The sequence below is a fragment of the Erythrolamprus reginae genome, chromosome 4 (genome assembly GCF_031021105.1).
Source record: "Erythrolamprus reginae isolate rEryReg1 chromosome 4, rEryReg1.hap1, whole genome shotgun sequence".
Classification (NCBI taxonomy): Eukaryota; Metazoa; Chordata; class Lepidosauria; order Squamata; family Dipsadidae; genus Erythrolamprus; species Erythrolamprus reginae.
Window position 1 is genome coordinate 123,748,408 of NC_091953.1, and position 26,472 is coordinate 123,774,879.

The following is a 26,472-nucleotide window of genomic DNA, read 5'->3' on the forward strand; positions in this document are numbered from 1 at the left end:
TTTCGAGAGCTGAATGCAACAAAATCTCATTTTAACGGATGCTGATTATTTATCTAATTTATTTATTTGTCATACAAATATAGTACAGTTTAACATAATATAAGTATAGAGATAAAAAGATAAAAAGACATTAGGACAGGGACGGCTGGCACGAAGGTGCACTTAAGCACGCCCTTTACAGACCTCTCAGAAAAGGGGAGAGGTCTATTGCAGATAATGTAAGATTGCAGATTTTGGGATTGGGGGAGGGCGCATTTAAAGTGAGAATAAAGTTTGATTTCATCGGTGCGATTTCAAAACAAAAAAACAAAAAGGCCCCCGGTCCCTCTTCCGGAACAACCCGGCGGAGGACCCTTTATAAGGTTGCACATTTGCTACGAGAACGGCCGTCACTTAGCAACGGCCCTGGGGCCTCTCCTTCTCTCTCTCTCTCTCTCCCCGCCCGCTCTATCCGACTTCCCCGCTTCCTCCTCCCTCGGGCGCCTTTCTCGCGAGGCTTCCCCAACTCTCGCGATAGCCCCGCGTCGCCATCTTAGTTATTCTGGCGCGGTGATCTCGTAGTCGCTGCTGTCCGCGCCGCTGGGGGGCGGGGGGTGGAAAAAAAAAAGGGGGGGGGGAAGCGCGTAAGTGTCGGCTTTGATAAAGCCGGGCTTTTCCGCCGGCTGCCCGCGATCTGAGCTGCGAGAGGGGAGTTCCTCACACACCGCACAGACAGACTCCCAACGGGCGGATATTTTATTGGGCGTCCGGCAGCTGCTCGACCCTGCGGGCCTGCCCGGCTTGTGTGTAGCCGCGTCAACTGTCGACTGCTTGCGGTCCCGCCCCCTCCTCCTTCCTTCCTCGGCTGGGGCTCCGGGGCCCTCGAGGCCGCCACCACCTCTGCTGCTATCGCTGCTCGGGGGAGGCGGGGCTGGGGCCGCTCTGGATGGTGGTTAAAATGATCATAGAAAACTTCGAGGCGCTGAAAACCTGGCTCAGCAAAACCTTGGAGCCCATGTGAGTAAACCCAGCCGCCCGTTTCCCCTTCTCTTTCTCTCCCCCCCCTTATTGAGGGCTCGCATGTGTGCACCCGGATACACGTGCATGCGAGTCTGTGGTGTACGTGTGCTTGTGGAGTCTTTGGAAAAGGTAGACGGTGGGGTGGAGGGGTCGGGTTCGTACACGCCGTATGACATCTTTCCCCCCCTGGAGAAGTATAAACGGCCCTAGTTGACCCCCTGCTATCCACTGGAGAATGATGAAAAGACCTGGAGACTTAAAACAGGAAAAAAAAAACGGTTGCAGGATTTGGATTTGCCTAGTCTGCGGAAAAGATTAAGCAAAAGAAGGATTTTTGATGGGGGGGGGCAACTAATCTAGAAAAAAAGACTAGAGAAAAGGATGGGGGCAAAGCTAGAGAAAAGTGTAGTCTAGAGAGCAGTGTTTCCCAACCTTGGCCACTTGAAGATATTTGGACTTCCACTCCCAGAATTCTCCAGCCAGACTACTTTTTCTCTAGCTTTGCCCCCGTCCGCTGGCTGGGGAATTCTGGGAGTTGAAGTCCAAATATCTTCAGGTTGCCAACACTGGTCTAGAGAAAAGACTTAAGGAAAAGGACTAGAACAGTGGTTCCCACCCTTTTTTTGCCAGTGCCCCACCTAAGCATCTCTAAAATCCTCATGTAACCCCCCCCCCCCCATATAATTCTTACTATTCAAAAAGTGAACTCCTACTCGTGTGGAGGAAGCCTTAAAATACCATTAACTTGGTTTAAACAAGGTTCCAATTGCCCCTCTATAGGGCATGGGTCCCATGTTTGGGACTAGAGGGACTAGCCTAGAAGAAATGTCTCCTCTAGAGAGACACTCTAGGGCAGTAGTTCTCAACCTTTCTAATGCGGCGACCCCTTAATATAGTTTCTCATGTTGTGGTGACCCCCAACCATAAGTCTCCCAACAGAGCTTTAAGCTGATTGGTAGGAAGGTCAGAGGGACACCCCCACTGTAAACGTCCAGTTGGTCGGATTGTAAAAATATGTTTGAAAGTGCCAGAATAGAAGCTTTAGTTCTTAACACTATGGGAAATTTGTCTTTTTCCATGGTCTTAGGTGACCCCTGTGAAATGGTCGTTCAACCTCCAAATGGGTCCTGACCCCCAGATTGAGAACCACTGGACTAGAGGGACTAGCCTAGAAAAAAGACTTAGAGCAGGGTAGGCAATGTTGGCTCTTCTATGACTTGTAGACTTCAACTCCCAGCATTCTAGCTCAGGAATTCTGGGAGTTGAAGTCAATATGTCATAGAAGAGCCAACTTTTGCCTACCCCTGATCTAGAGAAAAGGACTGGGAACTAGCCTAGAAGAAATGCTAGTCTAGAGAAAAGTCTAGCCTAGAGAAAAGAAAGATTAGGGGGACAGGATAGCAGTATTCCACTATTTGAGGGGCTGCCACAAAGATGAAAGGGGTCAATTTATTTTCCAAAGCAACAGAGGGTAGGACAAGAAACAGTGGATGGAACTAATAAAGGAGAGAAGTCAACCTGGAACTAAGGAGAAGCTTCCTTAGAATGAGGACAATTAACCAATGGAACAGCTTGCCTTCAGAAGTTGAAGGTGCTCCCTCATTGGAGGTTTTTAAGAAGAGACTGGATAGCCACTGTCTCAAATTGAGGCCTCCTCCTTGAGAAGGATTGGATTAGAAGACATCCAAGGCCCTTTCCATCTCTATTCTGATTGACTGAACCAGTAACATTGCAAGATACACCAAAATAGAATAAAAGGAACACTAGGAAAGCCTGGTGCAGAAAAGCGAAATTGTAATGCATATTGATTTATGTTTTACCTTAAACTCATTCCTTATTACCACAGTGCCAGCAAAATCCCAAAACTAATGCAGTTTCACAACTGAGCAGCAGCAAAAAGCCTAGTTGTAATGGAAATCAAGCAGGACCGTGGTGTCAAAACTATAGAAAACATTGGGTAACCGCTTTGAAATAGCAATAACTGATAAAATTCTTTTGACCAAGCCTGGTGCTGACAGTTGCTTTACTCCTGGATCATCTAATCTGTGTAGAAGAGGCCTGGTCAAAGAAATGCATTTCTATTTATTGCTATTTCAAAGCACGTGATCGAAAAGTGTTCTCTAGACTTTTGAAACTATGGTTCTGCAACTAGGTTTTTCTTGCTTTTCAGTTATGAAACTATTATTTTGCAAAGATCCATGTTACCAAAAGTACATAGAAATAACCTTTGAAATAGCAATAAATTCTTTTGACTTAAATAAAAATTCCTGCTGCCGCAGGTGATCCAGAAGAGAAGAACCTGTTATCATCCTTTTTGGTTATAACTGGCATTATGATAATAAGGTTGAAATAAAACATATGTCACTCAGCATGTTTTGATTTTTCGATTGGCTTTCCCATTATTGTTTTATCTTATTTTGGTAGATCCTGCAGAGTTATTGGCTCCCTGATAACTGTAGCAAAGCCTTGTAAAAGCACTCAGTGACAAACATACTGTAGATATTTTTTGTATATGACTAGCAAACACATATATGTGTAAAACTGGTTCTTGTTGGTGGAATCTGGATTGATTTATGGCTCCAGGGAGGATTTTCCAAGAACCATCAAACTATGGTTTAAGTCAGTGATTTTCAAGCTTTTTTGAGCCGCGGCACATTTTTTACATTTACAAAATCCTGGGGCACACCACCAACCAAAATGACACAAAATGACACCCTAAGACACTCTCCTCTCTTTTTCCATCCCTGTCTTCTCCCCACCCTTGTGTTATACACACTCTTGAACCATTTCCCAAAACAGGTGAGGGCTGGGTTTTTTTTCTCTCTTATTCTTTGGGTGCTTTTTATCATATGCTTTAAATCAAGAGTCACTTCTCTCTCTCTTTTGTTTCTCTCTCTTTCCTCTCATTCTCTGTCTCAAGCATTTTCTCATTTCTCTTTTTTCTTCCCCTTTTTGCCCATTTCTCTCTCTCTCTCCTTTTCTCTCTCTATCTTGCTTTCTTTCTCTCTTGCTTTCTTTCTCTCTCTCTCTCTCTTGCTTTCTTTCTTTCTCACTCTTGCTTTCTCTCTGTTTCTCTCTTTTCTTTCTCTCTCTTGCTTTCCTTCTCTCTCTCTCTCTTTTTCTCTCTCTTTCTCTCTTTCTCTCTTCTTGCTTTCTCTCTCTCTTGCTTTCTTTCTCTCTCTCTCTCTCTTACTTTCTTTCTCTCTCTCTCTCTTACTTTCTTTCTCTCTCTTTCTCTCTCTCTTGCTTTCTTTCTCTCTCTCTCACACTCTCTCTCTCAGCAAAAAGTTGCGAGACCGGAACCTGAGCTTCCTTCTTCGCGGCACACCTGACCATGTCTCGCGGCACACTAGTGTGCCACGGCACACTGGTTGAAAAACACTGGTTTAAGTAGATAATGAATTCAATTATTTACTTCCTTTTTAGTTCTTTGATTAATAAGATTCAGAGAAAAATCTGATCTTATACAATTATTTGGCTGACATTGTTTTCGGCAATAGTGTTTGACTGAAGTTACTATAATCCTGTATAGAGTCAAAAACATAGTTAAAGTATTCAGAAACTCATATATAAGAATATGTGTTGTAATGTGCAGTAAAAGATGGTGTAAACGTTTGTTATGCTAATGGATATGCCTCCCATTTTAATTTAACTGCTGCACAAATGCTATGTGGAAGAATAATGGATTTCATTGTTTTAAGAAACTGAAGAACAGATGCTTTTTGATATGTCATTATACAGTACTTTGGATATTGGTATGGATGTAATTTATACCAACTCCTCAATGAAGTTTAGAAGAGTTAATATCCTGCTCAATTGGTGAACTGATTTTTCACAATTCCCAAAATTCTTTTCAGCACTAGAGGGATAGCTATCATAGACAAAACATAATACTAGGAATGTTTGTTTTCTTTAGAAAACCATAACTTTATGTAAATTGAAATTATCAAGTATGCTGTAAATGAGCTTGTAAATGTGTGACATTGAATTTTGAATCAATATTAGATTGTGGGGGTACCTAAAACCCCCCTGCTCTTTTATTTATTATTACAGCAGCAAAGTACAGTACTAGAATAATAAAATGCATAACTTTTCTCCTTCAGAATTCAGTTTAGTACATGATTTGATCAGACTTTTGGTGAGGCATATATGTAATTTAGTAAGCTGTAATTTGCTCATTATGTGCTCTTTGCATGCATGTGTATGTAGATTAAAGTGACTTTTAAGTACCACAAATGTTGTGATGACTTTTTTGTTATCAATCTTCACAACTGTTTGTGAAGAACATGGCTGCCCTAATGCCATTTATCTTTTATTAGGTTGAAGGTTTTCTTCATCCAGCAGTAAATCAGCTACATTTACTACAAAAATTAAGTTTTAATGTATCATTCTCAATCATCTTTCCTATTGTTTTCTTTTTTTTCTCCCAAGCTGGAAATGTCCCGGGAGATATTATCCATGCGGGCTGGGCAAACACTTTTAGTGTTGTTGAAGTGTTGATTTACTGTACTACTCCTTTGGGGGCGTTTAATTTCTATCTGATTTGAACCTGTTGCTTTGGCTTTTCTCAAATTATTTTTTTAGGATTTTCAAAGTAACTTCCGCTTTTGGCATTATGTTTATTATTTATTATTTATTAATATTGGATGGGTGAACATTTTCATTATATGTAAACATTGTGGGAAATACAAGCTCATTAAAATACAGTGCTCTTTATGCTTGCTAAATGCCCTGGGATTTTGTAAATCATTATAAAGGGTTCCTTTAATTGTAGCTCCTTTTGTATCTTATCTGGCAAATAAGAGTCCTAGAGTATAAATGAAAATATAGTGAAGAAAGGGAAAGCCAGCAACATTGGAATCAAAATTTCACTGAAAATACGAGAAAACAATTTTTTAAAAAGGGAACCATCAAAAATGAGACTATAGCAAACAGAAAAAAAACCCTTAACAATAATATCTAGAGATAGATCAAAAGATCAGTAACAGCATGGAAATTGAGAATGAGAAGCAAGGTTTCAAAATGAATTTCTCATTTCCAGAAAATATTTTATGTACTACCAAGATTGTTGTTAAGATGAAATTCTTTTAGCTTTTAGTTGTTTGGAAATTTTAACAATGGAGCACAGCTATTGTTGACTAAAAATTGATATACTGTACTGTTGCCTGGGATAGTCGCCTTCAGGAAGGATGCTGATGGAACAGCGAGGGAAGAAGATAGTCAGATCAACCCTAGGGATCACTGGGGTGACATATGTTGCTGCCAGATAGTCTTACAACATCAACTACATTTATTTATGAGGAGATGGTACGCTTGATCCATTCAGAAGAATTCTGGTATGCTTTGGGATCTCTGAAATAGGAATAATCATTAATATTGATTCCTTAATACTGCCAACATTTATATTTAATATTATCAGAAATATAAAAAGTGTACAGATCAAAAAATTGAATACAGTGATCCCTCGATTTTCGCCGGTTCAAATTTCGCAAAACGCTATACTACGGTTTTTCAAAAAATATTAATTAAAAAATACTCCGCGGGGGTTTTTTTATACCACGGTTTTTCCCACCCGATGACGTCATACGTCATCACCAAGAGTCACTTCTCTCTCTCTCTTTCTCTTTCTCTTTCTTTCCTGTCATTCTCTGCTTCAATCATTTTCTCATTTCTCTTTTTTCTCCCTTTTTCTATCATTTTTCTCTCTCTCTCTACCTTCCACTCTCCCTCCTCTTGCTCTCTCTCTCTTTCTCCCTCTCCCTCTCTGTGAGAACGCCTGCCCCCCACCTCTCCTGTAGCCCCCTCGCTGATAGCTGGGACGAAAGCGCTCTCAGCTAAGGGACTGTGATTGGGGCGAGGCAGGCATTCTGAAAGCGCTCAGAGCGGCTACCGGCCGAATGAGGAGGATGAGAAGCCGTAGCCGCCAGCGCTGCTGCAGGAGGACCAGTGTCCGAAGAAAGCCGGTGAGAGGGGTGGATGGGGCGGGCGGTAGCGGCGAGGGGGCGGGGGCAGCCAACATTCAAAGCAATCTTTGCCGGCCTCCGCACTTTCGTCGCTCCCTGCCCTAATTTCAAGCCCGGCTCCTTGCGCTGCCTTGAAAAAGGGTGTGTGGGGGTAGTTTTTGGCTGTCCATAGCCAAAAATGGTGTTTTTACTTCCGCACCGCTACTTCGCGGAAAATCGACTTTCGCGTGAGGTCTTGGAACGTAACCCCCGCGAAAATCGAGGGAACACTGTACAACTATAGCAAGTAGAGCCAGTAATTGAAGTGTTCAGCTATTACCTATTTTGCTTCTTTTCTGCAGCTCTTTAGTCAGTTTATTAATATTAACAAGTTGTCAACGAAGTAGTGAGGAAACTTTTCATGTAAACAACTTTTGGATATGGATTTATTTCTTACATCAGGAGTACTGTAAAAACATTTTCCATGCATAACAATTCACAAACATCACAACTTATTTCCTTTAAAAAAAAATGTTTTATTTGCAGTTTTCACACCATATATATTTTAAGAATTACTCATTGTTCCACCGTAACTTCAATATTCCAGATGTGTAGGATTACTAATAAAGCCAAATATTAACAATATTTAATCAATCTCAAAATCACCACAATTATATACACTATTTTCCCTATTTATATTTTTCCATTTTATTAATATATTTTCTTACAATTTATTTCATTTTAATACATGTTCATGCATACATATCAATTCATTATCTTCAGAACTTAATAGAACAACATACTGTGGTTGCTAAATTCTAGTTTGTTGCAGCTAAGGTGATGGATCTCTAGATCCTGTGAATTGCCATATCCAGAGTTTGGTGTAGTGGTTAAGGCACGGCTGTCAAACCCGACCATGTCACATGATATATCACAACATTTTGTACCTTTGTGGAGCTGGGGTGGCCATGCCCTGTGTGGGATGCATCCAGCCTGCGGTCCACCAGTTTGACACTCCTGGATTAAGGTATCAAGTTAGAAATGGGTCATTCTTTGTCAAGTGGACCAGGTGAAATTGAAGCCTTATTTGAAAAGAAACCATCACAAAAACAACATATATGATAGAAAAAAATGTGCTCTTTCTAATGAAATAAAAATGAAGATGATTGAAGGTGAGAAAACAAAGAAATAGAAAAAAACCATGCTCTTTCTAAAGATGATTGAAGGTGATGAAACAGAGCTCTCTGTTTTCTCACCTTCAATCAACTTCATTTTTATTTCATTAGAAAGAGCATGTTTTTTTCTATCATATGTTGTTTTTGTGATAGTTTCAAATAAGGCTGCAAAAATCAGTCAAGTGGACACCTGGTTCACTTGACAAAGAATGACTCAAATAGGGAGAATTGATAGACCTTGAGTTCTAGTCCCAACTTAGTCACAAAGCCACCTGGGAGACTTGGGCTAATGACGTCCCCTCAGGCCTAAGAAAGACAATAGCAAGCCACTTCTGAAGAAGTTTGCTAATAAAACTGCAGAACTTGTCCAGATAATTTCTGAGAATTGGACATGATTGAATATAAGGGCAAAAAAAGCTAATGATACCAAATGTTTGAAGCTGTATTCAACAAGACTTGAAGGATCATAGATGTATCAATATGGTTAGTTAAAATCATATCTGTAATTGAAAGACACATTTGAAATTATGAGGCTTTTTCAAATAGTGTAATAGTTTAGATTTGAGAAAAAGAAGTACAGTATTTCAAAATTATCCCTACAGTCTAATTACACATGTTGGACACTAACTTCCTTACGCCAAAGAATTGAGGCCTTTGAACTACGGTGCTGGAGAAGACTCTTGTGAGTCCCTTGGAATGAAAAGCGATCAAACCAGTCAGTCCTAGAGGAGATCAACCATGACCGCTGTTTAGAAGGCCAGATCCTGAAGATGAAACTCAAAGACTTCAGCCACCGAATGGGAAGGAAGGACTCACTGGAGAGAGGAGCTTAATGCTGAGAAAGATTGAGGGCAAAAGAAGAATGGGAGGACAGAGATGGAGTCACTGAAGCAGTCTGGGAGATGGTAGAGGACAGGAAGGCCTGGAGGAAGGTTGTCCATGGAGTTGCTATTTATTTATTTATTCATTCATTCATTCATTCATTCATTCATTCATTCATTTATTTATTTATTGGATTTCTATGCCGCCTCTCTCCGCAGACTCGGGGCGGCTAACAACAACAATAAAACAGTATACAGTGATCCCTCGATTAGCACGGTCTCGATTAGTGCGAAACGCTGCAACGCGGTTTTTCAAAAAATATTAATTAAAAAATACTCCACGGTTTTTTTGCTATACCACGGTTTTTCCCACCCGATGACGTCATACGTCATCACCAAGAGTCACTTCTCTGTCTCTTTCTCTTTCTTTCCTGTCACTATGCTTCAATCATTTTCTCATTTCTCTTTTTTCTCCCCTTTTTTCTATCATTTCTCTCTCTCTTTCTTCCTCTCTCACACTCTCTTCCTCCCTTCTCTCTCCCCCCCTCCACTTGCCCACGAGAAGAAAAAAAGCAACCTCTGCCGGGCAGCTCCCCTTGTGCCCCCGCTTTGTGCCTGCCTCTTTTGGGGATTTCTTTTTCTTTTCTTTTTTGCGCTGGCGGCGGGAGCTGTTGGGGAGGGCTCTGCCGGGAAGGCCTCTCAGCTGCAGAGCCGAATGGGGGCGGAGGCAACAGCGGAGCCCGGCGCTGGGGCCATGCGAGGCTGTTCATCCAGGGGGGCGTGGACTGGCAAGTCGCCCTCCTTTCTCTCTCTTTCTCAAGATCGCTTGCCGCTTGCCGCTTGCCTATTGCAGCGAAGGAGGCGAAGCAAGGCTCCAAGCTGCAAAGCGGCAAGCGGCAAGCGATCTTGGAGTTTCCCCTTTGCCTGGGCGGCAGGAAGACCAAGGGAAGGTTCCTTCAGCCGCCCAACACCTGATCCGCTCCGCAGCGCGGCAGCAGCGAGGAGCCGAAGATGGGGTTTCCCCTTTTGCCTTTACCCCATCTTCGGCTCCGCGCTGCGGAGCAGATCAGCTGTTGGGTGGCTGAAGGAACCTTCCCTTGGTCTTCCCCGCCGCCCACACGCAAACTCCACCATCTGCGCATGTGCGGCCATGAAAAAAATGGCGCACATGCGCAGATGATGGTTTTTACTTCCGCATCCAGTATAACGCGGAAATCGGTTAGCGCGGGAGGTCTTGGAACGTAACCCCCGCGCTAACCGAGAGATCACTGTATAACAAAATCCAATACTAAAAACAGTTAAAAGCCCATTATATAAAAACCAATCATACATACAGACATACCATGCATAAAATTGTAAAGGCCTAGGGGAAAAGTATATCTCAGTTCCCCCATGCCTGGTGGCAGAGGTGGGTTTTAAGCAACTTTCGAAAGGCAAGGAGGGTGGGGGCAATTCTAATCTCTGGGGGGAGTTGGTTCCGGAGGGCGGGGGCCGCCACAGAAGGCTCTTCCTCTGGGTCCCGCCAAGCGACATTGTTTGGTTGACAGGAGCCGGAGAAGACCCACTCTGTGGGACCTGACTGGTCGCTGGGATTCGTGCAGCAGAAGGCGGTCCTTGAGGTAATCTGGTCGGGTGCCATGAAGGGCTTTATAGGTCATAACCAACACTTTGAATTGTGACCGGAAACTGATCGGCAACCAATGCAGACTGCGGAGTGTTGGTGTAACATGGGCATATTTAGGAAAGCTCATGATTGATCTCGCAGCTGCATTCTGCACGATCTGAAGTTTCCGAACACTTTTCAAAGGTAGCCCCATGTAGAGAGCGTTACAGTAGTCGAGCCTCGAGGTGATGAGGGCATGAGTGACTGTGAGCAGTGACTCCCGGTCCAAATAGGGTCGCAACTGGTGCACCAGGCGAATCTGGGCGAACGCAATGGGTTGGACATGACTTTGCAACTAACAAAATAACAAACTTTCTTTTGACAAAGCTCAGAAATCAGTCTTATACATCATGCTATGGTTAGCGGTATTTATGACTTTCATTTAAAACTCAATCTAAAAATAAAGAATTGATTAATAATTTATTTGCAATGTAATGTACAAAATCTATATGAGATAATTTGTACCACACCAATTAAACTTTATTTGCTTACATAACCTAAAAAATTTAAGGTCTATAAGCTTCTGTTCTGTAGTCTTTAATTCAATTCCAAATTAAAGAAAAAAAGCCCTGAAGTGTATTTATATCGATTTAGAAGGAATTTATATTAAAACCTAATGTTAAAGGTTTAACATAAATCTTCTGATAACCATTGCTTCTTTGGTATAACTTCTTTTTGCTGAAAGGATATGGTTCAGGAGATATCATTAAAGTATTGTAAAGTTAATTTTTAATTTAGAAGAACATGAAGCCTTCCAGATATCTCTGATATATTTGAAAATGCTTTCTTTCTTTTTTTGAAAATCACCTTTGAAGTCTGCTTGCTCATGACTTTAATGCTAGTGAGTTGATAGAATCTTTGTGATGTAGCTCGAGAACATTGTGTTACTCAGTTGAAGCATTAATAAAAAACCGGATTGTTGAATATAAACTAGGTATTGCCATCTCATCTTTCGCGGGGGATGCATTCTAAGACCACCCGTGAAAAACGAATTTCCATGAAGTAGAGGAAAGATATTTTTTTAATGTATTTAATGAGTATTTGGACTTTTAAAACCCACCCATTGCATTAAACGGTCATTCTACAATGTTTCTCAGCTGGAACTACATGTGATATCCTACCAGTTTCTTTAATTGAGTACAGTAGTACTGTAGAAGAATTTTATGAATTTTTAATGGATTTAATGGATTTAAGTCTCCTTTGAAAACCCGTGAAGTAGCAAATCCGTGAAAGACGAACCGTGAAGTAGCGAGGGTTTACTGTACATACTGGTCAGAGGAGGGCTGCTATGGCGGAATGGTGATGTGTGCTCGCCCCCGTGGCTCTGAGTGCTAGCGGAGTCCAGCACAATTCTGCTACAGCACCTGTGCAGGTAGCAGAATCGTGCATGGAGACGCAGGTGCGCCCATGTTTCGGCACGTTTTTTTGCTTAGGCGTGCACTTGTGTCTCTGCGCTGTATTCTGTTACCTGCCACAGGTGCAGTAGCAGAATTGCGATGGACTCTGCTAGCACTCAGAGTCTTGGGGGTGAGCATACGCCACCGTTCCACCTTAGCAGCCCACCTCTGATACCGGCAGAACAAATTCTATAATAGTGCTCAATTGAAAGGAGCTTTTAAAAAAGTGGTTGTTTAATATAATGGGTAGGAAAAAATAAAGTGTATATATTTGGAATAAAATTCAACACAAGCCGGGCAAAGCTAGGAATTACGTTATGACCAGGTGCGGGTTCTACTTACCTTCAACATTGTGACGTTTTGTGCATGTGCGCATGCTCCACTCGTGCACATGCGTGTCCCCTTGTGCAGTTTTGCTTCTGAACATGCTCAGTAGCTGGAATCTTCCCGAAACACAGCTGAGGAGCTAATCAGCTGTGCTTTGGGCAAAGAAATAAAGGTCAGTATTAACTCGGGGGTGGGAAGGAGGGCCCTTTTTCAAGCAGTCAAAGAGGAGAAGCCATTCCAAACAGGAAAATATTCACACACATACAAATGGTGGCACCCATGAGTCGGATTTGTGATGTCACCAGCGGGTCGCTACCAGTGCAGGATATCTGATCCGAACTGGGAGGAACCCACCACTGGTTACAACTATAAATTAAAGCTGATTTTGTTAGATATAATTTGCATCAAAACATTACGCATATGGGATATGTTAAATTTAATCTATTACCTAGAAGTGAGGTTTAAAAATGCGTTTATGAACTAGTTGTGTTTTTCGTTTGTAGATGTGATGCAGATCCATCAGCCCTTGCTAAATATGTTCTTGCTTTGGTGAAGAAAGATAAAAGTGAGAAAGAACTTAAAGCACTATGTGTGGATCAACTTGATGTATTTCTTCAGAAGGGTAAGTTCTTGTGAATTTAAAGTTTCAGGACCTAATTTCAGATTCTAATCTCATTTAAGATTTAGTCCATTTAATTACAATTTGGACATTATTTTACCAATGCCTTTATTCCCCATTGAAATATAAACTACAGTATGACAAAAAACATAAACTTTGACTGACTGATGTTTGAACGCTGCTCTTGCAAGTAAGTTCATCATGAGGGTTTCTTTTGGATGCTCCAGATAATACTTCGAAATAATAATTCAAAACTTTGACAAAGTTATTAGACAACTGCCTAGAATAAAATAAATAACTTTCAGGCAGTTAGTATGGGTTTCTTCCTCCCCTTGACTGTTCAGAATGGACTTCTTTCCACCTCTGAGTATTCTAAAAGATTCCTTTTGCCTGGAAATATCATTGCCTAAGTAGCTGAATGTGTTCTTATTATTATTGGGTCATTACCACAAACATTTAATGTCACATTGCAGAACCAACATAAAGTTACGTGTGTTGTTTCCAGAGCTGGCAATCCTAGAATTGGTTCTATGGAAATAGAATTGTCCCAATAATGATGCAGTGCAAAAATGTTAATATTTCAATAATAATAGCCCTTAAGAATGTTTCCTAAGTTGCCTGTTATGTACTGTGTACTGTTTGGGGTTCATTTCAGAGACACAGATATTTGTAGAAAAATTATTTGATGCCGTAAATACCAAGAGCTATCTACCTCCACCCGAGCTGCCATCTTCAGGAAGCCTGAAGTCAGACTTCTTTCAGCATCAAGAAAAAGAAGGGAAAAAAGAAGAGGTAATAATCGGCTGCATCTTATCTTCAGCTTTATGTCATATAGTAGGGCTTCAAATTCCCAACCTGTAGGCTGGATGTGTCAAGCGCTGGCCACACCTGGTTTAGCGAAAGGGGGGGGGAAGTCCCGATATGTCACGGGATGCTTCCGTGATGACGTGAGTTTGACGCTTTTCTTATACAGGTAATTCTTGATTTACGGCCACAATTGAACCCCCCAATTTCTGTTACTAAGTAAGATAGAGGTTAAGTAACTTTTACCCCATCTTATGCCCTTTGTTTCCACAATTGCTAAGTGAATCACTATAGTTGTTAGTACCCTGTTTCCCCGATAGTAAGACACACCCGATTGTAAGATGTTTCGGGGGTTTCAGGGGGGTCGGCTAATATAAGCCGTACCCCGAAAGTAAGACATATGTCTTACTTTCGGGGAAATACGGGGGTTATTGCCGCCTCCCTCTCATCTAGCTGCGCACCGCCTCCTGCCCACGTCCCCCCTCCATACGTCACCGCGTCTGCCGCCTCCGTCTGATCCAAATGAGCGCCGCCTCCTGCCCACGCCTGCGCCGTCCCCCTCTCCATATGTCACCGCGCCGTCCCCTGCACTTGTCACTGCCGCCTCTGCAAATTTACTCGGGCACGTCCCTACTCCAAAGAAACCTCCCCCCCCCGCCCGTCACAGAAGGTAAAATGCATATACACTAAAAAAACACATTTTACACAGGTTTTTTTAGCTGTCAGTGCCCCTTTAACAATATAAGACATACCCCGAAAGTAAGACATAGTGGGGCTTTTGGGGATAAAAAGAAAGTAAGACACTGTCTTACTTTCGGGGAAACATGGTAGTAGATTTGTTGTACATTGTTTTTTCACTTTGTTGTGAGCTGCCCCGAGTCTGCGGAGAGGGGCGGCATACAAATCTAAATAATAAATAAATAAATAAACAAACAAATTAAGTGAATCTGGTTTGTCAGAAAGTTGCAAAAGGTGATCACGTGACCCCAGTACATTGCAACTCTCCTAAATACATGCCAGTTGCCAGTTGTCCAAATTTTGATCATAATTACTGGGATGGTGCAATGGTGTGTGAAAACCTTGGCATGAATTAGTTCTTTCTTGCCCTTGTAACTTCAAAAGATCACTAAATGAATAATTGTAAAATAACTACCTGTATCTTGTAACATGATCTATATATTCCATTGCTGTTCTCACTTTAGTACATATGAATGGCAGTTTGTTAAAGCTGTGATAGTGAACGTCTTCTAGATTTCAGTCATAGTCGACAGCTTATATGATAGAGATATAAAACTTAAAATATATCGGATTATGTAATACTATGAGAAACAGGTGGTAAGGAATACTAATAGAGCACAGCAGTAAAAATATCCCTCATACTTTATAACTTACTGTGATGGTAAACCTTTTTTGGCTCAGGTGCCAAAAGAGTGTGTGTGCGCACAATAGCATGCACACATGTGCCCACAGCCATAATGCAATGCCTCCCCCGCCCACGCATTTATTATTTTATTTATTTATTAATCAGATTTGTATGCCGTCCCTCTCCGCAGACTCGGGGCGGCTAACAGCAACAATAATACAATGTAAACAAATCTAATATTTAAGTTAATTTAAAACCCCAATTTAGAAACCAATCATACATACTGACATACCATGCATAAATTTTATAAGCCTAGGGGGAGGGAAAGTCTCAATTCCCCCATGCCTGACGACAGAGGTGGGTTTTAAGGAGCTTACGAAAGGCAAAGAGGGTGGGGGCAACTCTGATATCTGGGGGGAGTTGGTTCCAAAGGGTCGGGGCTGCCACAGAGAAGGCTCTTCCCCTGGGTCCCGCCAAACGACATTGTTTAGTGCATGCACACAACCCCTGGGCTACCTCCCATGCATGCATACAGCCTCCCTGCGCATGCGCACAGGCCTCACTGAAACCTCCGGACATCCATTAGGCCTGTTGGGCTGATTTTTGCCCTCCCTAGGGTTCAGGAAAGCCTCCTGAAGCCTGGGGATGGTGAAAAATGGCCCAACGGGCCAACCGGAAGTTCAGAAATGATACGGAAGTGTAGCTGTGATACTACTTACCTTCAGATAGTTGCAACCAGGCCTCACACACCTCAGTCCATTTCTTTTGCAGCTGCGAAGGCTTTCCTGAAGGCCTTTGCAACCAACAACACAGCTCTAGATCAATCCAGAGCTCTGTCATCAGCTGCAGAGGCTTTTCCTGAAGGCCTCTCTAACCGATAGCAGAGCTCCAGATCGATCTGGGGTTCTGCTGTCGACTGCAGAGCCTGGCTGGCTGCAGAAGAAATGGGCCAAGATGTGTGAGGCCTGGCTGCAACTGTCCAAAGCCGAAAAAGTTTCCAGCGAAAAGGAAAAGTTTTAAATTAGAATTTTAATTGTTTTTTAAGGTATAATTGGATTGTTATTATTGTTTCCTGTTTTTCTGTACATGCTGTGAGCCGCCCCGAGTCCTTGGAGAGCATATAAATCCAATTAAATAAAATAAATTTCTACTATCTTTCCTTTGGCTGTTAGAAAATGATCTGTTACATGTTCCTTTTTCTCAAGATAATTAAGGAAGACGAACGAGAGAAAAAATTCTCTAGAAGGCTTAATCATAGTCCTCCTCAGTCAAGTTCACGATACCGAGACACCAGGTACCACCTATTTTTCCCATTCTTACAGTTGATAAATGTTTTTTATTTTTAGACAAATTTTCAGATGCTGAGATATTGGTTTATGTCAATATCACAATATCACATTGTACGTACAGGGGTACAAATGAAGAAGTATCTGCAGAATGTGTTTTAAACAAAAAATTAAAAATCAAAATGTTTGTTTTGAAGTTACATTCTTAATAGACGTACAAGCAAATACATTTCATTACGTATAACTTATTCACAATAGAATAATTGCACTTTAGAAAACTGCCAATATCTGGACTTTTTTTTTTTTTTGCTTTTGGATACTTAATAAAATTAGCCAGTACTGTATATGTTAAGGCTGTTGAGGCTTTAAATTTGCACTAAAATTGCAAAGTAAGTAAAGAAAGTAACGTTGTTATTTTCATAATTTTGTCATAAACAATATACAGTGATCCCCCGATCATTGCGAGGGTTCCGTTCCAGGACCCCTCGCAATGATCGGTTTTGCGCGAAATAGCGCTGCGGAAGTAAAAACACCATCTGCGCATGCGCAGATGGTGTTTTTACTTCCGCAGCGCTAGCGAGGAGCCGGACTCAGCTGGGAAGTGGCGCTGGGGTTTCCTCACCGCCCACGCAAACTCCTCGCTGCCGCTCGCCCGCCCTTCGCCCGCCTACCCCGCTCGCTGGCGCCACTTCCCAGCTGAGTCCTGAAGCGAATTCTCAGCTGGGAAGCGGCCCGAGCGAACGGCGTGGGCGGGGAGAAGGGCGTGCGAGCCGCGGGCGCACGGGCAGGCAGGCTGCGGACAAGCCGTTCGCTCGGGCCGCTTCCCAGCTGAGTACTCAGCTGGGAAGCGGCCCGAGCGAACGGCGTGGGCAGGAGAAGGGCGGGCGAGCCGCGGGCACGCGGGCAGGCAGGCTGCGGACAAGCCGTTCGCTCGGGCCGCTTCCCAGCTGAGTACTCAGCTGGGAAGCGGCCCGAGCGAAGCGGCAGCAGCGAGGAGTTTGAGTGGGCGGTGGGGAAACTCCTCGCTGATGCCCGCCAAGAGGGGGAAGACCTAGGGAAGCCGCCCAGCAGCTGATCTGCCCGGCGCCATCTACGCATGCGTGCCCATAGAAAAAAGGGCGCGCATGCGCAGATGGTGTTTTTACTTCCGGGTTGCAAAATCGCCATATAGCCATTTCGCAATGCTCGGGGTCGCAATACCCGGGGGATCACTGTATAGTGCTTTTCTGTCTGTCTGTCTGTCTGTCTGTCTGTCTGTCTGTCTGTCTGTCTGTCTGTCTGTCTGTCTCTCTCTCTCTCTCTCTCTCTCTCTCTGCTGCATAGGTATCTAGGAGTGCTTATAACTTATCAGTCTGAAAAAGGAACATTGTAAAGAACCTACATCTGAAAAGACCTTGAACCACTCTTGGTTTGCAGGATTTACTTCCAGAAATTGCTGAACCCTCCTTGCAGTAGCATATTCCAAAATTGGAATGGGATATTCTAGAGTTGTCTGGAAAATTCCCTTCTCAAATTTATGAATTTTGCATTCCTACCAGCAACTTATATGGCGATATTTTCTGCTTTTTTCTTACCTTTTGGTTAAATATTTCTACTATTGTTGATATAAGTAGCCTTTTTATATATGAATTTTCCATTTGAAATATGTAACATTTATTCTTATAAAGTTTTCTTGTCCCAAACATTTAGAAGCAGGGATGAGAGGAAGAAAGACGAGCGTTCTCGCAAGAGAGATTATGATCGGAACCCTCCACGAAGAGAGTCCTATAGAGACCGCTACAATAGAAGAAGGGGAAGGAGCCGAAGCTACAGCAGGAGCCGTAGTCGAAGCTGGAGTAAAGAAAGGTTGCGGGACAGAGATAGAGATAGAAGTAGGACTCGCTCTAGAAGCAGAACAAGAAGCAGAGGTAACTATTAACCTCAAGCATTCATGTGCACAGTGTACTTCATTTAAATAAATATAACAATAGATGTAGCATGTAAGGAGGTCCACTCAGATATTCTTTGCCCTTTATTTGAGATATGGAACAGATATTTGGTCCATATCTCACCTTCCCTTACATCAAGTGTCTCCAACCTCTGGTCCATGGACCAGCACCCGGCCACAACATTTCCTTTAACTGCTGACCGACCACAACAAAGGTTTTCATCAAAGCATCCATTCTCTCTGTGAGCTCCTCCCCAACTTTCTCCGCCATCTCTCCTCTTAACTTATTGTTTACTCACAGTTCCGAGTGGAAAGCACACTGTTTCCAAGTTGTTTCTCTCTCCTTCAATAAGCCCAAGGTATCTCCGGATTCCAAATTTATAGCTTTATTACTTAGTTCAATTTATTTGAGACTTCGGGTGGTTCGACAGGGTTTAAAATCCAATGTTTACTTTCTCATTTGAAGAGCGTTCAGCAGAGCGTCTACACTCTCCGACGCATGCGCAAAACCCCCCACCCGGCCACAACATGCCAGAAACTGGGCCCTGCCAACAAGCAAAGTCCCATCTGCAGGATGCAGGGAACACACGAAACTACGCCCCCTTCAAGTCCATGGAAAAACGTCTCCATGGAACCAGTTCCTGGTACCCCAAAGGTCGGGGGCGCCTGCCTAACATGCTTTTCCCATTTCCTGCATATTGGAAATAGAATCTGACATTCCAAGTCCAATATGTATTTGATGGCCCTGTCTTCTGGCTCCATTGTGCAGAGCACTGTAAAGGAACATCGTCTGAATGCACTCCTTGCCAGAAAACCAGAAAACATTCCATCACAAGCTCTGTCTGTTGCTGTAATTTAAAACACCTGTCTAACTCAGAACAAAATGTCCAGTTTTGAAATTAATAGAAAGAAAAGAAAAGAATTTAGATTTTATAATTTATTATATTACAGTAATACCTCATCTTACGAACTTAATTGGTTCCGGACGTAGGTTCGTAGGGCGAAAAGTTCGTAAGACGAAACATTGTTTCCCATAGGAAACAATGTAAAAGTGATTAATGCGTGCAAAAAGAAAAAAAATCGCAAAATGGCGCTCTGCTGGGCACCGCCGCCCGGCTGTCACCTTTTAAAACAGCCGGGGGGCTTCGGTGTTCTCCCGAACCCGAACTTGCGGGTTCGGCGTTCGGGAGAATGCTGAGAAGCCCGGCTGTTTCAGAAGGTGACAGCCGGGCGGCGGCGCTTCTGGGCGGCAACCCGAACCCGAAAAGTTCGGGTTCGGGAGAACGCCGAGAAGCACCCCAGCTGTTTTAAAAGGTGACAGCCGGGTGGCGGCGCCCAGCGGAGCGCCATTTTGCGATCTGCGGTGGGTTCGTTAGCTGAAAAAAGTTCGTAAGAAGAGGCAAAAAATTTCCAAAACCCAGGTTCGTATCATGAGGGGTTCGTATCATGAGGGGTTCATATCATGAGGGGTTCGTATCACGAGGTACCACTGTATTTGAAATGTTCACTAATTGTGGGGGGTTTTGGGTGTGTGTGTGTCACTTTAGATTTCGGAAGGTTTATTTTGAGAGAATTGCTTATCCTGCATAATTGTTGCTCTTTTGTGTATGTTATTGTGTCACCGTCCATAGTTCTCAAATATTCTTTTATAGAAAGAGATCTGGGGAAACCGAAGTACGACTTGGACAGAACAGAGCCATTAGAAAACAGCTACCCTCCGGTTCCTTCTGTAACAAACATTTCATGCGGTCACTATCCTGTCCCTACGCTAAGTAGCACTATAACTGTCATCGCTCCTGCTCATCATGGAAATAGTACTACTGAAAGTTGGTCAGAATTTCATGAAGAACAGTTGGAACATAATTCCTATGGAAGGCCGCCTCTACCAAAGAAACGGTGCAGAGACTATGATGGTAAGCCCAGAAAATTTGACCCAAGTATTAAAGAAAAAGAAGCATGCATAGGTAGTTCTCAGCATGCAACCACAATTGCGCCCAACGTTGCTATGGTTAAGCGAGACATTCGTTAAGTGAATTTTGCCCTGTTTTCTTACCTTTCTTGCCACCGTTGTTGAGTGAATCAACTGCAGTTGTTAAGTGAGTAACTTGCTTGTAGGCGAATGTGACTTCCCCATTGACTTGTCAGAAGGTTGCAAAATGTGGTACCGTGATCCCGAGACATAGCAACCGTCAAGCATGAGTCTGTTGCCAAGTGTCCGTCTGAATTTTGATCCCATGACTATGGGGATGCTGCAACAGTCATATGTCTGTCATAGGTCACTTTTTTCAGTGCTGTTGTAACTTCAAACAGTCACTAAAGAACTATTGTAAGTTGAGGGCTATCTGTTATTTTTATATTTCTTATTCCTTGAAACCTCAGATATTGATGATCAAAGAGCTTAAATGTCGTATTTTTTGGAATATAAGGAGCACCTTAGTTTTGGGGAAGGAAAATAGGGGGAAAATCTACCTACCAGGTATTCATCTGGTTAGCGTCCTTAATCTGGTCAGCTTCAGCATATTATTTCAGCCCCTGGTTAGGGCTTTAAAAAAACATTCTTCACAGAGAGTAACAATGAAAGAGCTTGCAAGCCAGTAAGAGCTGAAAATATTGCTAGCACCTGATTAGGGCTGGAAATAAATCTTCGAAAAAAGTTACATTCAGAGTATAAGATGCGCCCAAATTTTCAGCCTCTTTTAGGAAGGAAAAAGGTGCGTTTTATACTCCAAAAATATGGTATTCTCATTAGATGATTTTGTCTTCAGTATTTTATATTCTATTGTATTAAAAATGTTGTTGCATTGTTATGCCTTATTCTACTGCACTAAAGGGAGTCTGAAGTCAATGCCTTTTTTTTCCTTTGCCTCCTTTTCTTGCCCTCCCTTTTCCCTTCCCTAATTTCCCTAGCACTTACTTTGTATTTACATCATATGCTCTTTTATAAACCAATTAAAAACAATTGAAAGATGAAAGTAAAAATAAAGAAAGAACTGTGTTAAGTCAAGAACTAGCGGTTTCAGAACGCTACACGCTTTCCTAATTTTGTTTTGCTTTCCTTTTTTCAGAGAAAGGTTTCTGTATGAGAGGAGATATGTGTCCCTTTGATCATGGAAGTGACCCCGTAGTTGTAGAAGATGTGAACCTTCCAGGCATACTGCCTTTTCCAGCGCAGCCTCCCGTTGTTGAAGGACCTCCTCCTCCAGGACTTCCTCCTCCACCACCTATTCTGGCACCTCCTCCTGTAAACCTTAGACCGCCTGTCCCACCGCCAGGCCCTTTACCACCTAGTCTTCCACCTGTAACAGGTAGGTTCTATAAATTCTGTAAATTATAAATCTACTAGTCACAGTTGGGTTTTGTTGTTGAAATTGGTATGGTTTTTAGTGAGTTCCAAATGTGTGAAATAAGATCTGTTTTTCTTTAAAATATGGAAGTGGAGAAACATGGATTCCACTTGTCCTAATGGAAATCTGACAAAGCTAGTGTAGCACTTCTGAAATGTATCCATTGGAATTGTTTTTAAATGTCCTGCAGTCCTAATGCTCTGGTTAGGATAGGGGCATAAGTGGTGGGTTTTTTTTGGTTTTTTTACTGAATCACTGTAGAGGCAAGAGACCAGTTAAGAACATCAATCTCAGGTACCAGTCTTAAATTTCATTTTTCAAAGAAGGTTGCAGCTCTTCAGTTTTAGAGAATCCCATAGGAAAGAGATTTTCTGGACCCTTTTCAGCCAGGGTTTAGGCCAGGCCTTGAGAAAGAAATTACCTTGTTCTGCTGGATAACTTTCATCAGGACCTGAATAAAGGTAGGGTGTTTGTCCAGTCCTCTTAATATTGTAGGCCCGATTTAGGAAACAGTACCTGGTTCAGGAAACTTTAACAGCAATGAACCATACCCATGTCACCTTGTGGTTAGATTTCTGCAATAGATTTTTTTTTTTTTGGATGAATTGTCTTTGAAGACAATGCGGAAGCTTAGTTGGTCAAGAATAGCTAATAAATCCAGTCCTGTAACACCTGTGGTGTAGTGGTTCCATGAGTTGCTAATTTGTTACAGGCCTCATTCAAAGTGTGTGCTATTGTCCTTCAAACCTTATGTAGCTTGGCTCTCGGCTATGTTCAGGATTATCTCTCCCGGCAAGATTTGCTCTACTCTATACATTCTTGTAAGGAAGGCTTAGTGAGAGTCCATATACATGGAGTGAAGTTGGTGGGGCACTCATAAAAGTATCATGTTGATACTTTGCCTTGAATGTCCCAGGCTTTGGGAAATTTCTTTATAGTTTCCTGTTGACTATGCTTTTTAGAACCTAATGATGTTTCCGTTGCTTTTCGAATGATTATTTAGTACCAATTCTCCTAGTTTTATGAATGTATTTTTCTTCGGCTTTGTTAATTGCTTTATGTGTACAGAAGTTGGCAGTCTATAAAATGTGTAAAGTAAATAAATACTGCCACTCTACATTTTATAACCATTTCTTCCCAAACACACACACATTTTCATTATGATGATGTATAGAAGGAGATATCTTTTTAGATATGCAGAATCCAGATGAAGCTTTGAAAAATTAAAATTAGATTAATTGCAAAGCACACCAGAGTGTATTTTTTAAAATGTGTGATATAATCTGTTTCCTTTAATTACAGTTCTAGCACTTATGAAATGGCAATACAGATTGCAACAAGTTGGAATTTGCAATGAGAATAATTCGTAATTAGAACTGCTGCGACTATTATTTTCCCTTTTCCACATTTTGAAAAGAAAACATTTTACATTGTTTTATGATCCACTAACATGACATGGTATTTCCTCTAGTGATTGCAGACAAGTTTTCTTGATAAATGATTTATATCGATCCTGATACTATTGCCATCACAAAGAAACAAAACATGTTAGCCCTTGGGAGCTCTTTCCTCACAATCAGGAGGTTGTGAGTTTAATCCTAGGTAGAAGCAGATGTAGGGTCTCCTGCTTCATCAGGAGGTTGGACTAGATAACTTGCCAGGTCCCTTCCAACTTTGTTAATCTGTTAAATTGACTTCATACTGCCACCTACCTAAAACTTTCATCTCTGATTATTTGTAATTTTAAATTTGGCAATAACCAACATCATAGGGCAACAATCAAGATATTTTAAAGAGGTTAAGTTAGAAATGTATCCAAACATTTGTGGGATTGAAATTTGTAAACCCTCTGGTTGATTCAGTACTATCATGCCTGGTCGTGGTCAGGTAATAATACCGTATTTATAATGTCCCTTGCCAGCTTCCTGCAAGGCAAGCCAATGGGGAAATTGACAGGGAATTCAGAAATTATTCTCACTCCCATGGCTATTTACTCCACTAGTGGTCATTTGGTTTCTCGTTTAGGTAAGGAAATAATCTTGAAATGAAGACCCAGCATGGATTGTCTAGTGCAGGGGTCCTCAACTCCTAGGCGATAGCCCACTACTGGGCCGTAGGCTATTTGGAATTGGTCCGCGTACATACATACATAGCTCTACTTACATGAGCAGTAGACTGATGGGCACCTGACGTGCGCATGCCGGGCTGCTGCTTGCACAAGTTGAACTGCTGGCCCACTGCTAGTGTGGCCCGGTTCCCCTCTCTCTCCTCTCCTCAGCTGGGTACAAGCCACAAAAGTGGTGGACCACTGATTTAGTCTATTTCTTAAGATGCAGAAGATTCCGAAAGACAAGATGCCCAGATCTTGTATTTTGTGCGGTATATGATTACTTTTTTTTTTTTGGATCATTTTTTATAACTCCACTATTTTTAAATTTTTGGTAGGACCACCACCTCCACTCCCACCATTGCAGCCCTCTGGCATGGATGGCCCCCCAAATTCTGCTACCAGTTCTGTTCCTACAGTTGTAACCACGGGTATTCATCATCAACCGCCACCTGCTCCGCCCTCTCTCTTCACAGGTGTAGTACTGCATTTTTAAAATATATTTTTAACAAATGAAAGGGGAAAAGTAACTTCTACAGATAAGGTGCAGCGGAGTATTAATTGTAAGCCTCCCTGAGTCCACGGAGAAAGGTGGCATATAAGTCCAATCAATCAATCAATAAATTAGAACACTGGAAAATCATGTGAAAAAAAAATCATGTGATGAGTAGTTCACCCTCTCCAGAGGGGAATGGGACAACTTGCCACAGCCAGCCAGTTGTGGCCAGCTCAGCATGGCCAACTGAGAGACAACTCACTATGACCAACTTGCTGCAGAACAATTCACTATGAGACCATTTATAGAGTGTCCAGCAAACCTGGAAAACAGGGAAATCAGGGAAATATCAGGGAATTATCAGGGAAATCGGCGGTTCGGGAAATATCAGGGAATTATCAGAGAATTTGTGAAAAAACTGGAATAAATCGGGGGGAAACCGAACTATTAAAATGTTTAAAAGTCAGGGAAAAGTCATGTGAAAAAACCCTGGATCATGGTGCCTGGCAGAGTCAAGCAAAAATGAGCATAACTGTGGCATCAACTTGCTTCCTTAGCTCCCGATATTACTCCACGGCTTAGCTGTTTGGTATGACATCATCTACGACCGCGCCTTAACTAGATCGCAAGTTACAGGGAAACGTCAGGGAAATATCAATAAATTTTTAAATGCTTTCCTCCTGGACACCCTGATTTAACAATTCTATTTTATTATTTACAATAGATTAAAAAAATCATTTTTTGTCATTCACATTTCATTTTGTCTCTCGTTTGGAATCTTTTAATAATTCCATTCCACCATTTCTTTAGTGTAACTCTTGTCCTGCAGCGAGTTGGTCATGGCGAGGTGGCCATGGCAAATTGTCACAGACCCCTCTCAGAGTGGACCTCTTTTCCCTGTTAGGTTGGTTCCGAAATATCCTCAAACGTCTAGAGATTTTCAATTTATAGAGGGAGGTAAAACACTTGGAACTGATTGTACCAGAAGGGGGCTCCCTCTGGTTCGGAAAGGCCCTGTAGAACCGGTAGTAACTTGGTGGCCTGAGTCGCTAGAAGCGGCAGCAACCCAAGCCTGCCATGGCCACAAACCAGCTCTCTTGGTCATAGGCGCCACCATTGTGTTTTGTGCTTCTTCTCACGCATGGAAGCTGCATCAATAGAAGCTATGATATAAATACTGTGCTTGCGCAACCACCCCTGAGTTGTACCTTAATTGAATGCCATCGTACATAGTTTACTTTTTTTTTAAAAAGCACTTGTGAGTAGCAAAAAGGCTAACTAAAATAGTGCACAATTTGGGTTTTTAATAAGGCTCTGTGTGGGATGCAGTTTTATAATCAAACAGAAGATAAAAAGATTTGTGAAAACTAGGCTTCCAGACTGAATGGAGCATTAAATGTATTTTCCCCTCAAAGGGTCAAAATCTTTTGAAATTAAGAAAGCTCCCAAATATGTTTACTATAGTTTACATAATTTAAAGAAAAAAATATTTAAAAAAAACATTTGGGAAGAAAAACTTGTATGAAAAAAAAGTTATTTTTAGTTCGAATCCTGATTTGATTGTATATAAATTGTATTAAGCTTATATCTATGATGGAGGTCCGAAAAGTTTATATCTATGAAGGGTGTGTGAAAAGCACAGCTTTTAGCATACATTTGTTCAGTAGGATAATAACTCACTCTTTTAAAACTATTCAGTTTAATTCAAAATTATTTAGCTTAGAAATCCAGCTACTTTTGTGCATATTGCAAAATAACTTTTTCCCCCCTAAACCAAATTGGTGATACGAACCATTTAAGGGTTGATTTGCATACCTGCAGTATTTGCTTTAATTTTAAATTGTATCATTAGATAATATTATTTTTTTGCCAGAAACATACGACACGGATGGCTACAATCCTGAAGCCCCAAGTATAACCAGTACTTCGAGGCCCATGTATAGACACCGAGTCCATGCCCAAAGACCAAATTTGATAGGACTTACCTCAGGTGATATGGACCTGCCACCAAGAGGTAACTTGAAAGATTTCTTGATTTAAAACATAAATGGGTAGTATCACATTTATTCTATTCGTCAAGGGTGGTACCTCCTCTCTAGTACTCACCTTTATGTTATTTCATTTCACTGATTGGGAAATGTGGTAGGAACTGAAATTGCAAAGATCATTTCTAGTGGTGTCCTCCTACTCATCATGAGTGCA

General features: G+C 41.9%; 1 protein-coding gene across 2 annotated transcripts in view; it reads left to right on the plus strand.

Moving 5' to 3' along the window:
• The first annotated feature begins 523 nt into the window (after window positions 1-523).
• Window positions 524-26,472, plus strand: part of RBM26 (RNA binding motif protein 26) — a 57,908-nt gene continuing 31,959 nt past the window's right edge. Inside the window, exons 1-9 of one of the 2 annotated variants that reach the window (XM_070751309.1) lie at window positions 524-996; window positions 12,828-12,946; window positions 13,599-13,735; window positions 16,316-16,404; window positions 18,086-18,303; window positions 19,976-20,236; window positions 21,389-21,628; window positions 24,113-24,250; window positions 26,144-26,284. In XM_070751309.1, coding sequence (XP_070607410.1) covers window positions 926-996; window positions 12,828-12,946; window positions 13,599-13,735; window positions 16,316-16,404; window positions 18,086-18,303; window positions 19,976-20,236; window positions 21,389-21,628; window positions 24,113-24,250; window positions 26,144-26,284 — 1,414 coding nt within the window. In that variant the 5' untranslated portion in view covers window positions 524-925. Of the gene's footprint in view, window positions 997-12,827; window positions 12,947-13,598; window positions 13,736-16,315; window positions 16,405-18,085; window positions 18,304-19,954; window positions 20,237-21,388; window positions 21,629-24,112; window positions 24,251-26,143; window positions 26,285-26,472 lie in introns of both variants that reach the window. The other variant, XM_070751308.1, reaches the window with a different exon arrangement.